The 13,316-nt window shown below is 39.7% G+C and overlaps 2 protein-coding genes across 2 annotated transcripts; one reads left to right on the top strand and one right to left on the bottom strand.

Moving 5' to 3' along the window:
* Nucleotides 1-151: 151 nt before the first annotated feature.
* On the bottom strand, nucleotides 152-1,837 carry nedd8 (NEDD8 ubiquitin like modifier). The gene is made up of 4 exons (XM_076289248.1): nucleotides 1,672-1,837; nucleotides 1,237-1,284; nucleotides 924-1,006; nucleotides 152-792 (listed from the first exon to the last, which is right to left on the bottom strand). Exons 1-4 carry the CDS (start codon nucleotides 1,687-1,689, stop codon nucleotides 666-668), a joined length of 276 nt encoding a protein of 91 aa, XP_076145363.1. The 5' UTR covers nucleotides 1,690-1,837; the 3' UTR covers nucleotides 152-665.
* Nucleotides 1,838-4,428: 2,591 nt separating this feature from the next.
* Nucleotides 4,429-11,295, top strand: gmpr2 (guanosine monophosphate reductase 2). The gene is made up of 10 exons (XM_076289246.1): nucleotides 4,429-4,517; nucleotides 4,917-5,018; nucleotides 5,111-5,230; nucleotides 6,905-6,988; nucleotides 7,135-7,308; nucleotides 7,623-7,704; nucleotides 7,961-8,067; nucleotides 9,256-9,298; nucleotides 9,392-9,551; nucleotides 10,112-11,295. Exons 2-10 carry the CDS (start codon nucleotides 4,932-4,934, stop codon nucleotides 10,296-10,298), a joined length of 1,044 nt encoding a protein of 347 aa, XP_076145361.1. The 5' UTR covers nucleotides 4,429-4,517; nucleotides 4,917-4,931; the 3' UTR covers nucleotides 10,299-11,295.
* Nucleotides 11,296-13,316: the final 2,021 nt, after the last annotated feature.

The raw sequence follows: 13,316 nt of genomic DNA, 5'->3' as shown, positions 1-13,316 counted from the left end.
AAGTAAGTGGTATGACTATTAACCAGACAAGATCTGAACAAAAAATCAGGTTGACGCACAACAACTAAAAACTAAGCTAAATGCAAACTTCACATACATCTCATCACACCAAAATTCAACCCCCAAAAATGATGAATAAAAATGGTCAAGCTAGGTTGTTCTTTCTTCCTTTTTATTGACAAATTGTCCAGCCATGTCCACTCTCATACCATCAGTCTGTGTTACACTGACTGTGAATGTGTGACCTGAATGTGTACATACCACAGACCGTCACCACTCGTAGAAGTGTGAAACAGAAGTTACTGCCAGGGCATCAAAACCCCAAATTGTACAGACATAACGCAAACAAAATACATAGGCTAACACATTAGACCCAACTGAAATTCAACCAGGCACTCAGCATCAGAGCACACCACCAAAACATACGGTCAAAAAGCACTGTGTAATTCTATTGGTGAACAGACATTTCTGACCACTCTATTCTGCGTTAAAAAAAGAAGACCAAGTGCATGAGCAAGCGCAAAATCACAGGCATCACACCCTGGTGCTGACCTAGACATCCTGCAACTGGCCGAAGCAATCAATGATAATTCAGACGAGACCATAAATAAAGTGTCAGAGTGTCCACTCTGGCAACTCTGCAGGAACTAAGGCAGCTTTAGTGATTACAAGGCCGATATAGAGGCCATTTCTAGATTTTTGAAACAGATTGCTCCTCCTCGTAAGGCCAAGACCAAGTGCAATACCGATCCCCCCTGGATTTTGTAGTCGGCGGCTGTCTTCTCATCATTCCTGGGAGAAAAGACATGGAAAGCCAGACTGTCAGGAGATGGCTAAATTCAGCGCAATGTTTTTTTTATTTTATTTTTTAATTATCATATAAAACTGTACTTTACTGTACGATTAGAGGATTACATGCTTACATCTGTTTTCCACTGTAAATGAGTCTTTGCTGCTGAGGGGGTATCCCCTCTTTCTCCTCCACTCTCTCTTTGATCCTCTCCACCTAAAATGAACAGATCAGATAGAACAGGGAAGCATAGACATGACTTCTAATCACACAGATATTTCATAGCCTACACTGTTGCAGATTGCAGAAGGAATGAGGGTGACCACCAATGACCATCAGTGTATAGAATTTAGAATACATAAAAATCTAGATATTTGCATTTAAAAAATAAGAAGGAATCATTATGATATTGATGATCAGACAATGATGTTGCACTGTAAACGTACCTTATCTGTGGGTTCTATGTCAATTTCAATTTCTTTACCAGTGAGGGTCTGGAACACATATAAAGTGATAATTAAGTATAGAAAACACAGCCCAGCCTAAACAACATACTACTGGCAAAGACTGATTATGTGAAATTAATCAGCCAGGCTGAAACTAGCTAACGTGTATTAGCATATTAGCTAACTGGTTAATTAAAAGTCAAGCAATGATGGAAACAATATCTAGAGGTTACAAAGCGAAAGCATTGTGTCTTTAGCTATTGCTTTAGACATATCCCATCATCGGACGCCCTTGTAACTTTTGTTACTGTCTTGTTATTCTGTAATGCACTCAGCATTCAATGGACCAATGCTAACTCATAGTGGACAACGTTAGCAAACTTAGCATAGCAGTCAGTTAGTGAATTTGATAGTTTAAAAGCTATTTCTTCTTACCTTAACTTTGATCAACATAATTCCGTATTATAGTGCTTAAACACATTAATATAAAGCAAGCCGTTGTAGACTTGAACGGTATGAAACTGACTAATCCACTGAAGAATGATTCTAACACAACCGGGCACAACTAAAGAATGTCTGGCACAACTCCTGTGTCGCAAACGGTCGCAAATCGTGTTCCGGTGTTACACAAAAACATATCCTACTATGTTGCAAATGTTACAAATAGCATAGTTCCGCAAAAAGATGAGCACAGTCTTTCGTAGAAATGGCAATTAATACGTGTACATTCTATTAAAATGGTCTACGTATACTGGTATTGTATTTGTGTTTAATGTGGCAATAAAACATTTGATTCTGTGATTCTGTAATTGATTATTTAGCACTACGGTAACCATGAACCCACGAAGCACTACGTCTATGACCGTCAAATGATTCAGTCTTGTAGTCTTTTTTCAACGTCATTTCTCCATTGAGCATAACTACTAGTCGGATAGCGAACTACTTAAAAATGAAAGTGAGGTCTCCCACCGTGGTAAAGATGGTTTTATATTGGACGTTGGATATTCGACACATTCGAAAAATCTATTTAGCACTGACTACTAGGGTCGAATTTGTGTCAAACCAACTTTAATGTGTTTAAACAAGGTCCTGCCTATATTACACAAAGCTTATTTTGTCCAAAAACCCATGTTTTGATTTTATGAATTTTTTAGGCTGATAAAAGATTTCAATCTATTATGCGGCTTCACCTTTTGACTTACCCATACTAAAACACATCTCCTGAACTCGGCTTACTGCCCTTTCTAGTACACAAAGCTTCTTTTTCCCTAAAACCTTCTCTTTGATTTTATACAATTTTTAATGTTAAATGTTTCAAATCTATTATGCGGCTTGCCCTTTTGACCTACCCATGTCAAAACACATCTGGTGAACTCGGATTACTGCTCTATATAGTACACAAAGCTTCTTTTTCCCAAAAATCCATTCTTTGATTTTATAAATATGTTTTAATGTAAAAAAATGCTTTAAATGCTTTAAATCTATTATGCGGCTTGACCTTTTGACCTAACCATGTCAAAACACATCTGTTGCACTCAGCTAACTGCCCTTCATAGTGCACAATGCTTCTTTTTTCCAGAAACTCACTCTTTGATTTTATATACATTTTTTACTATTCAAAAATGCTATAAATCTATTATGCGGCTTGCCCTTTTGACCTACCCATGTCAAAACACATCTGGTGAACTCGGATTACTGCTCTATATAGTACACAAAGCTTCTTTTTCCCAAAAATCCATTCTTTGATTTTATAAATATGTTTTAATGTAAAAAAATGCTTTAAATGCTTTAAATCTATTATGCGGCTTGACCTTTTGACCTAACCATATCAAAACACATCTGTTGCACTCAGCTAACTGCCCTTCATAGTGCACAACGCTTCTTTTTTATAGCATTTTTGAATAGTAAAAAAAGAATATAAAATCAAAGAAAGAGTTTTTGAAAAAAATAAGCTTTGTGTACTATGTAGGGCAGTTACCTGAGTGCAGCAGATGTGTTTTGACATGGGTAGGTCAAAAGGTCGATTCGCATAATAGATTTATAGCATTTTTATAAAGTAAAAAATTTATATAAAATCAAAGAGTGAGTTTTTGGAAAAAATAAGCTTTGTGTACTATGAAGGCCAGTTAGCTGAGTGCAACAGATGTGTTTTGACATGGGTAGGTCAAAAGGTCAAGCTGCATAATAGATTTATAGCATTTTTGAATAGTAAAAAATTTATATAAAATCAAAGAGTGAGTTTCTGGAAAAAAGAAGTGTTGTGCACTATGAAGGGCAGTTAGCTGAGTGCAACAGATGTCTTTTGACATGGTTAGGTCAAAAGGTCAAGCCGCATAATAGATTTAAAGCATTTAAAGCATTTTTTTTACATTAAAAAATATTTATAAAATCAAAGAATGGATTTTTGGGAAAAAGAAGCTTTGTGTACTATATAGAGCAGTAATCCGAGTTCACCAGATGTGTTTTGACATGGGTAGGTCAAAAGGGCAAGCCGCATAATAGATTTGAAACATTCAACATTAAAAATTGTATAAAATCAAAGAGTAGGTTTTAGGGAAAAATAAGCTTTGTGTACTAGAAAGGGCACTAAGCCGAGTTCAGGAGATGTGTTTTAGTATGGGTAAGTCAAAAGGTGAAGCCGCATAATAGATTGAAATCTTTTATCAGCCTAAAAAATTCATAAAATCAAAACATGGGTTTTTGGGAAAAAGAAGCTTTGTGTACTATATAGAGCAGTAATCCGAGTTCACCAGATGTGTTTTGACATGGGTAGGTCAAAAGGGCAAGCCGCATAATAGATTTGAAACATTCAACATTAAAAATTGTATAAAATCAAAGAGTAGGTTTTAGGGAAAAATAAGCTTTGTGTACTAGAAAGGGCACTAAGCCGAGTTCAGGAGATGTGTTTTAGTATGGGTAAGTCAAAAGGTGAAGCCGCATAATAGATTGAAATCTTTTATCAGCCTAAAAAATTCATAAAATCAAAACATGGGTTTTTGGACAAAAGAAGCTTTGTGTAATATAGGCAGGCCTTGTTTAAACACATTAAAGTTGGTTTGACACAAATTCGACCCTCGTAGTCAGTGCTAAATAGATTTTTCGAATGTGTCGAATATCCAACGTCCAATATAAAACCAACTTTACCACGGTACATGACCGAATAATCTTCCTACATGCAAAAGCGGAAATAGATCGTGAAGTACGCGCACTGCACTGACCGCACTGCATTCTAGAACCCACATTTCTTCATACATTCCAGGAGAGACGGGGTTTAGTCTAAGGTAGAATTTGATATGACTGTGCAAATGTGAATTTTAAATGATTGTGTGCTTTTTCACTCTGTCAGTGCTATAGATGTATGACGGTGGATTTAGGAGTATGTAGTCAGTGGTCTCACTTGGCTTGACAGATAGTGTGGTTAAATATGATGCTAACTAGCTACTGTAACGTTAACTGGGCCGAGAATTTTCAGTCATTGTAAAGTAGTGTTTGCTTTTTCTGTTCTTAAACATCAGCAACCCACATTTGTATGGACAACATATATCCCGCTGTCTGAATACATGCGAATTTACATTTTATAGTGCAGAGTATTTTTACTGGCCCTTATACAATTATTTGGGTAGTCGGGTCGGACGCGAAATATGTCTATTTTTCTCACACTGTGCTCCAATTCAACACAGGACATCAGCTGAACCATGCCTCGTATTGAGAATGACATCAAGCTTGACTTCAAGGACGTTCTGCTCCGGCCCAAGAGAAGCACTCTGAAGTCCCGCAGCGAGGTAAACAGCACCTCACTTTCATCTCATGGTTGTGAAAACACACTCAGGCAGACATATCACAGTATCGACTTTTCCTTGTCTGTTTGTCTTAGGTGGACCTGATGCGCAGCTTTACTTTCAGAAATTCCAAAGGAAGCTACCGTGGCATTCCCATCGTGGCAGCCAACATGGACACTGTGGGAACCTTTGAAATGGCCGTGGCTCTACACCAGGTTTGCACTGTAGTTTCTGCCATAATGGGTATAGCAACTGGGAGCGTACCTATGTTCCCCGGGTCCTATGTTCCCCGCTATTTGTATGGGACCGGGGTATGTTCCCAGTTTGTAGAAAAGGGTCCTATGTTCCCCGCATTGTATCTGACCACGGAAATTGCATGGGATATGCTTGCGAGTGCACATTTCGTGCACAAACGCTAGCAAAGTGTATTTTTCTATCAATGTTGCTTGCCGTAGCACACCAGGTAGACCTACACATACGCGCACGGTGCAATATTGACACAAGCCAGAAGGGCGATTTTCCTAACTTCCACGTTGAGTATAGCGGAGTAAAAGAATGGATGAAGAACATTTTTTATAACATAGGCCTACAATGGTTTTACTTGTGTAGTGCTTCTTTACTGAATATAACGAGTTCAAAGTTAACATTCTAGGTAACTTCGCATTGTCCGCTTCAGCACTTAATTGAGGACAGCAACACACACGCTGCACCTCTCACAGAAGAAACGCGCTACAACTACATGCCTTTTTAAGTTGATATTTAATTCATTTTTCCGTTTAGGGGGGACTGCGGGTTGCTCCGAAGCCCCTTTGGTCTGACTCGTCAATAATCCAAAAATGTCCCTTTGGGTCTACAGCCCAGTAGTTTGATATCTCTTTGTTCCATTAAAATTAATCCCATTCTTCCAACAGCTCAACCAAAGGCTATTTTAGATCACCTCCTTCACCTCTTGTACAGTCAAGAATCAACAATGACATGCCAAGTGCAAAGACAATGACAAGCTTGGGACTGAAGCCATGCAGACTCGGCTAGATTTAACAGTGTTTCTCAAACTTTTTTTCTGGGGACCCACTTTTTAAAAATGACAGACTATCGCGACCCAACTCGTGACTGTGGTAGTTAACAAACTAGATCAGTGGTTCTCAAACTTTTTCTTTCATTCCCCACTTTGAGGGGGCATTCTCGAGCCCCACCTGTCCCTCATCGCTCTAAGAAAGTGGTAGGTCAAGCTTCAAATTGTCAAATTTATTGAAATAATGACAAGTTCTAAATATATCCTCTTCAACAAAGTTAAAATCAGCTGGTGCTGCAGATATAATAATAAATAAAAATTGTATAAAATGTATTTAATACATAACACACATATTTCTGTTTTCCAGCAACATATTAGGAAGCATAGGCCATTATACAGCATTGTAGGCTACAATATATTCAATGAAATGCCAACATGCTGCATTAAATGGATCCATAATCCAGTCATACTGAGCACTGCTGGTTGGGAAATATTTTTGAAATAAACTTTGCAGGGATGTGATGTAGGCCTAAAGTGTAATACATGGGATCACATTAGTGAACGTGCTTGCAGATTCAAACATGCGCTCTTCCTCCAAGAAGAGGCGACTCGGAGCTCAAACACGCGCGACAGCACTTTACCAACCCGCGGCTTGCCGTGCGGCTGCAGTCTACTTGGAAGCAGCGGGGAACATAGGACCCTTTTTTCAAAAAAGGGTCCTATGTTCCCCGGTAGCGGGGAACATAAGACCCGGGGAACATAGGGATGACCCCATAGCAACTCACAGAAACCATGGAGTCATGTCCTTTTTTGTCCATATTGTCCCTCTCGTCTGTTGATTTAAAAAAGTGTATTGACTTATCCTCTCTACCCATAGTTCACCCTCTTCACTGCCATCCATAAACACTACTCTGTTGACGACTGGAAAGAGTTTGCTGCCAAAAATCCAGAATGCCTTCAGGTACAACAGCTCAACCATATGGCTGCCGTCCAAAGTGAACTGCTTCATGTATTCGAAAATTGTTTTGGTTTGAAAATGAGTACAGCCTAATTCATCCAACTCACTTTCTTTCTTTCATTCTGTTTTTCCTTCATCCCTTTCTGCAGAGTTTGGCGGTCAGTACCGGTACAGGTGAGACAGACTTTGATAAACTGACGGCCATTTTGGCAGCAGTGCCTCAGCTGCACTACATCTGTGTGGACGTGGCAAATGGCTACTCCGAGCACTTTGTGCACTTCGTCAAGGATGTGCGAGGAAAGTTCCCCACTCACACCATCATGGTGAGTGGGCCTCTGCAGTTTGTTGAGCTGATATGACAGCAATGAATCTGAATGAATCTACAACCTAAACAATTATAATGGTACTGACATCCATGATGATGTATGCCATATTTAAAACAGATTAGAGAGTTGCTGCAATATTGATAGGTAACAATTTGAAATCTTTACACATGATAATTTGAAATCTTTAAAAAACAACTTATGAGTTCAGTGCTTTCTGTGCCGTTGGTTTAATGACGCAAGATTATGTGCCATTGAAAAGCTAATTGATTACTGATGATGACTGTATCTTGAAATGTTTTACCTGTCTTTAGGCAGGGAACGTGGTCACTGGAGAAATGGTGGAGGAACTTATCCTCGCAGGTGCGGACATCATCAAAGTGGGCATTGGACCAGGTGAGGTCAACAGGGCTGGACTTGTTAGGTGGTGTGGACTTTGCATGTCTGATTTATTGCTACTTAATTTCCCTTGAAATATTTGTCTACCTTTATCTTCTGATGTCAAACTGTGAATCCCTGTTTTTATTTTGCATCCTTCTAATGTTTATTGGCCTGTATTTTCTTGTTCCTATTTAACAAATATTTACGCCTCAGTGTGAATGTCCTCATTCTAATCTTGTTTTTGTGTCCACTTGTCTTGGGGGTTTTCCAGGCTCTGTGTGCACCACACGGAAGAAGACTGGTGTGGGTTATCCCCAGCTGAGTGCTGTGATCGAATGTGCAGATGCTGCTCATGGACTTGGAGGACATATTATCTCTGTAAGTCTGTATGTCTTTTTATACACTCTGTATGTGTGTGTGTGTGTGTGTGTGTATGTGTTATGATAAGTGTATGACATGAATTAAATGAATCAGGAAAAGTGGAGTTCACATTCTGATTTCAGTTGTGATCTCTTCAGCAAATATATTCTCAATGAAGCTAATCATTATACATATAACAGTAATTGTGATTAATAGTTATCTTCAAGGTTACTTTATTAGGTCTACCAAAGGAGAATTTTCGGTAACACTTTACTTGAAGGTATCGACATAAGAGTGGCATAACCCTAACACTAACCTTAACCCTGACTTGTCATGACAAAAACCTAATGACCCTAACCCTAACTTGTCATGACAAAAACCGATTGACACTTGACAGAAGCGAGTGACAAGCGTTATGTCATAAATGTTTATGACTTGTTTATAATGTTTATGACACCTTCATGACAGTATCATGTCACTCTTATGCAGATACCTTCAAATAAAGTGTAACCGAAATTTTTTTCAGATAAAGGTTAAGCTGCCACAGCCACAATACAAAAGACATCACAGGACAAAGCACATATGTTACACATAGAATACATAAAGAATACATTATGAATGGGCACACATTCACAGCATCCGTCATGACATAAATTACACTAACACCCTCTTAAAAGCACAATAAATGCCCCATAAATAGCACTCTCTCCCACCCTGTCCGACTATGCAGTCACAAGTACAAGTCACAAGACACTCACTCTCTCTGCACTCTCCAGTCACACCCAGCACATCATACACCACAGCCTCAGCACATCTACACTCAACTCAGCCCCTCATACACAGCCCGTGTGTGTGTGTGTGTTTATATATGGAAAATGTGTGGAAAGCCATTTAGAATTTAGAAAAAAACTTTTAAATTTAGAAGAGAACAGCATCTTTCATTACATTGTACACTTTGTTGAATGAAGTTATATATATATATATATATATATATATATATATATGTATATGTATATATATATATATATATATATATATATATATATATATATATATATATATATATATATATATATATATATATATATATATATATATATATAGATAGATAGATAGATACTTTATTGATGTATTGATATATATATATGCTGGCTAACCAACGTACCTTGTGTATGCCATTTCTCTCTGTGCTTGCCACCCATGAAGGATGGCGGATGCACCTGTCCTGGTGATGTCTCCAAAGCTTTTGGTGAGTTTGCCTCCCTCAGTCAAAAAATATTATCCCAATGACAGGACCCATCTCCTTCCGGACATCTGATTGGCTGTATCATGTAATCGTCAGGAGCTGGGGCGGACTTTGTGATGCTCGGCGGCATGCTGGCCGGTCACGACGAGAGCGGAGGGGAAGTTATCGAGAAGAACGGCAAGAAGTACAAGCTGTTCTACGGCATGAGCTCCGACACAGCGATGAAGAAGCATGCAGGAGGGGTGGCAGAGTATAGGTGAGATCACCCTCAGCATTATCCACGAGTGTACTTCTCTAATTCTCTAGTGATACTCTCTAAGCAATTCACTATAGATTTCATCAGACAGATTGTGTCATCATGTGATACACTGGATTAGGCCTGAAACCATCAGAAGGTATATTAACTTATGAGATTATTTAATATCAACAAAGTAAAATGTGTTATGTAAATACAAACATGGAAGGAGATGTGTATGCCATTAGATTACAATTATATTTTGAGCGACAGGTTATAATAACAAAGGTTTGGTTATACGTTTACTACAGGATGGTGTGCTAAGTGGTGTGCCTGTTGCTATAACTGTTCATTTTTAGCAAATGTCCACTTGATAGCCATAGCAGATTTGATATTGAAAATAGTGGAAACTGCAGTGTGCCACTTTTTCAAACACACAGCGACTACTAGGTTTAGAGTGTACTTTTTAAAAAAAATATGAAGTTACCTTTCCATGGCATCCTAACTATGGGCACCGTGGCCACGATGGTGGCGTGTCTGTGACGGGCCCGACTAAAATCCATCCCTCCACCCCCCACCAGGGCGTCTGAGGGGAAGACGGTGGAGGTGACCTACAAGGGCCCCGTGGAGGCGACGGTGCGCGACGTGCTGGGCGGCGTCCGCTCCACCTGCACCTACGTGGGCGCGGGCAAGCTGAAGGAGCTCAGCCGCCGCACCACCTTCATCCGCGTCACCCAGCAGCTCAACACCGTCTTCGGCGACATCTAGGCCCCTCGAAGAGTCGGAGCGACAGGACGCCGTGTCCGTCACCAAGTCGTCTGTAACTGACCGGAAGTTGGTCAGTGGAGACTGAGGGGACTGGTTTTGAACACCAAAGAAAGGGAGTTTAGAAGTTCAGTTTTCAACCAACCACCTGTTTATTGACATCCATTATTACATTTCTCCTCCTGTCCTTCTCCTCCTTTTTTTCTGGTTCGACTCTCACCGACAGACAAGTTAAATGCTAATTGTTGTCAGTATGTTCAAGGTTCTCTCGCCTGTCTACTGGGTTTTGTCTGGCTTCCTTTCTCCTAACTGGAGGGGTTTGAAACTTTTAGGCCTCTCACCTTTTCTCAGTTGTCACAAGAGAACTTAACTCAACCAGTCGTCAGTCTGTGCTTCTGTCTGACTTTAGACACAGCCGAATCTTCAAATACAGCCTTATCTTTCCATTTTAAGTGTTACGGTTTTTCCAAATAGTATTAATTCTCTGAGGATTGTTGACTATGCATATTTCACATGTTTAACTAGATGTGTTATATTTTATGAGATGTCATTGAGACTGTAAAACTCAGTGATATAGTCTTTTTTAAAAAGTATGACATTCGGTCAGGTCGTGCTGATCAGTCATTGTACAATTCAACTGTATTAGTCAAAAAACAAGCAAAGGTATATTCATATAAAAAACATATTATAATTTGTCCACCAATCATCTTTTCTTCCAATTATTTCCATTTATGATGCAACTTGGTAATAGAAATGCAAACATGGTTGTATGAACCATAAACTCTTTTTTAAGAGAATTATTTCATGAATGAGTATGCTGATGTTGTACCGCTTACTACTGGCGCACAAATGAGATTTTATTTCATCTTTCTTTCTGCACTTTTGTTTTGTTTTATTTCATTTTAACTTCATTCCACCAGACGCATCATTTTCACATGTCCACATCAGCACTCCAATCCATTCCATCTGTCCACAAATAAACATTCCATCAGCATCAGAATTATAGTACGTTTGCTTTTGTGTAAACACAGACAGTATTTTCCTGCCCTTTCTTGATCATTGTGACAAGGAAAACGACAAGACACATTCAATTAATCAGATATTCATATTGTTATGAAGGACAAAACCTGTGATTTTACCATTGCTATGTACGTCTGTTAGGTCAAGCATTACAATGTCATGAATCAGAAAATGTTTAATTCAGACACTCATTTTAGTTGTCAACTCTCCTGCAAAATATATATATATGAAATATATGTAATTTCTAATCATGAACCATATATGCACCCTAAAGACTACTATACCCTGAAACAATAGAATCTGTTCTTGAAATTTAATTCTGAGTAAATATGCCCTTTGTGCCTCAAAATAAAATTCAAAGGGATGGACTTTTTGCCACGGCTGTAGATGCTCTGTAAATTCTCATCATCCAGAGCGCACACAAAATCCACATATTGTGAGTTCTCTGAGATATTACAGGGTGGGATATCATCATATAAATAGTAAGGATGTAAGGACCCGTAGGAATTATTGATCGGTGGATCCTTTTCTCTTTTCACCAGAGTAACAAATGGGTGTCCCTGCTGGTACAGACAGTGATAGTCAACCTCTACACGGTGAAGACAAATGACTTCGTATTCACGTCTGATGTAAAAGGACAGCAAATGAGTTGAGTTATCCAAATGGACTTCTATTTTTTTTTAAGTCCGTGCCGTCAAGAGGAGTGCTTGATTTCGGTGGGTAGTTAATTTCAATCACATTGAATGTAATAACGCTGAGAATGAGAATTTGTAGTGGGTGTGGAGTGCCAAAAACTGTTCATTCTTCCCCTCCAGCCCATAAAGTGGACCACTCAGTCGAGACTCAAGGCTGTGAAGAGCTTGAGCAGAAATGCCAACACTCCAATCATATTCCTCAGAAAACTCAATTGTCCAGTGAAGATCATCATCTTCGGTGCTCATCTGTAAGTGAACTGTTTGAGAGACATTTTGTATGGGTAGGCGAGAAGAAAGCATCTTCAAATCTGAGGACACAAGAAAATGTCTCCCTAATGTCTTAGGGTCAAAAGTCACATTTGCAGGTTTTGATTCATGCCAATAAAGTTTATCTGGGTCGACCAAGACCAGGAGGTCTCGCTGCAGTTTTCACTGCACAAGAGCATTCTTTAAAAAGACTTGGAAATGACCCACTTATCTGTATCTCTGAAAGAGGGGTGGGGTGTATTCAAGTCCTCCCATCTGTGTGTGTGTCTCCAATCACCAAACTTAAAGACTATATGTTCGATTTGCTGCAAATGACTTGACTTTTAGAGGTCAACATATCTCGGTCCTCCAATATGATCATCTACTGTAGATCCAGATCACATCATCTTTCTTTAACATTGGTTGATATGGGTCTCCATGTCATCTGTAACTGAACGTTGGTCAAAGTCAACCAGAGTGGAGGACAGGTTTCAGAAAGGTATTGTAACGATTTGATAACAAACCACACAGTTGTCCAATCAAAAGGTTTATTCACTGGGAACGAGAGCCGGGACACTGATAGACCAAGACCAAGACACAGAACACAATGCAAACAGGGCAGGTCAAGCACGCACACACACTACACATACAGGGGAGGACGCAGCCTCCCACACAAAAAGGATCACACACGAGGGAGAACTAAAAGGGAAACATGTTACAATAAAGACGCTAACATTACACACAAAACTAAGGAGAATAACGACATAAACCCCCCAAATGTTCGCTCTCGTATCCCAGGATCCCCTGCGCGGGAGAACGCTAACACTGTCTTTTGCGCCGACGTTACATAGCTCCCCCAACAAGCCATTGCCGTCCTCGGCAATGACCACGAGGTAGCCACATGCTAACGTCGGCGCGCGTCGCCCGCCACTCAGTTCAGTGCGACAGTACCGCCAACTCACGTGGGGTGCACGCGCCGCAGGAGCTCACTCAACGGGGCGCCACGCTGCTAGCAATCCAGTTCGGGCGTGCTAGCAGCCACGTGGCCGACCCCGCTCGT

The sequence above is a fragment of the Alosa pseudoharengus genome, unplaced genomic scaffold, assembly GCF_046254945.1.
Source record: "Alosa pseudoharengus isolate Yale_2024_CS ecotype anadromous, Long Island Sound unplaced genomic scaffold, YU_APseudo_1.1 YU_APseudo_1.1_scf_17, whole genome shotgun sequence".
Lineage (NCBI taxonomy): Eukaryota > Metazoa > Chordata > Actinopteri > Clupeiformes > Clupeidae > Alosa > Alosa pseudoharengus.
Note: the sequence above shows the minus strand (reverse complement) of the source record. Positions and strands in the feature narration are given on the sequence as shown.

Excerpts from the sequence above, each read along its gene's own strand:
- nedd8 (XM_076289248.1), bottom strand. Across the intron at positions 1,007-1,236 it reads ACATAGAACCCACAGATAAG|GTGGAGAGGATCAAAGAGAG; the intron begins GTACGTTTACAG and ends TGTTCATTTTAG. Across the intron at positions 793-923 it reads ATTTACAGTGGAAAACAGAT|GAATGATGAGAAGACAGCCG; the intron begins GTAAGCATGTAA and ends CTTTTCTCCCAG.
- gmpr2 (XM_076289246.1), top strand. The coding sequence starts at position 4,932 with ATGCCTCGTATTGAGAATGACATCAAGCTTGACTTCAAGGACGTTCTG. Across the intron at positions 7,309-7,622 it reads TCCCCACTCACACCATCATG|GCAGGGAACGTGGTCACTGG; the intron begins GTGAGTGGGCCT and ends ACCTGTCTTTAG. Across the intron at positions 9,299-9,391 it reads TGATGTCTCCAAAGCTTTTG|GAGCTGGGGCGGACTTTGTG; the intron begins GTGAGTTTGCCT and ends TGTAATCGTCAG.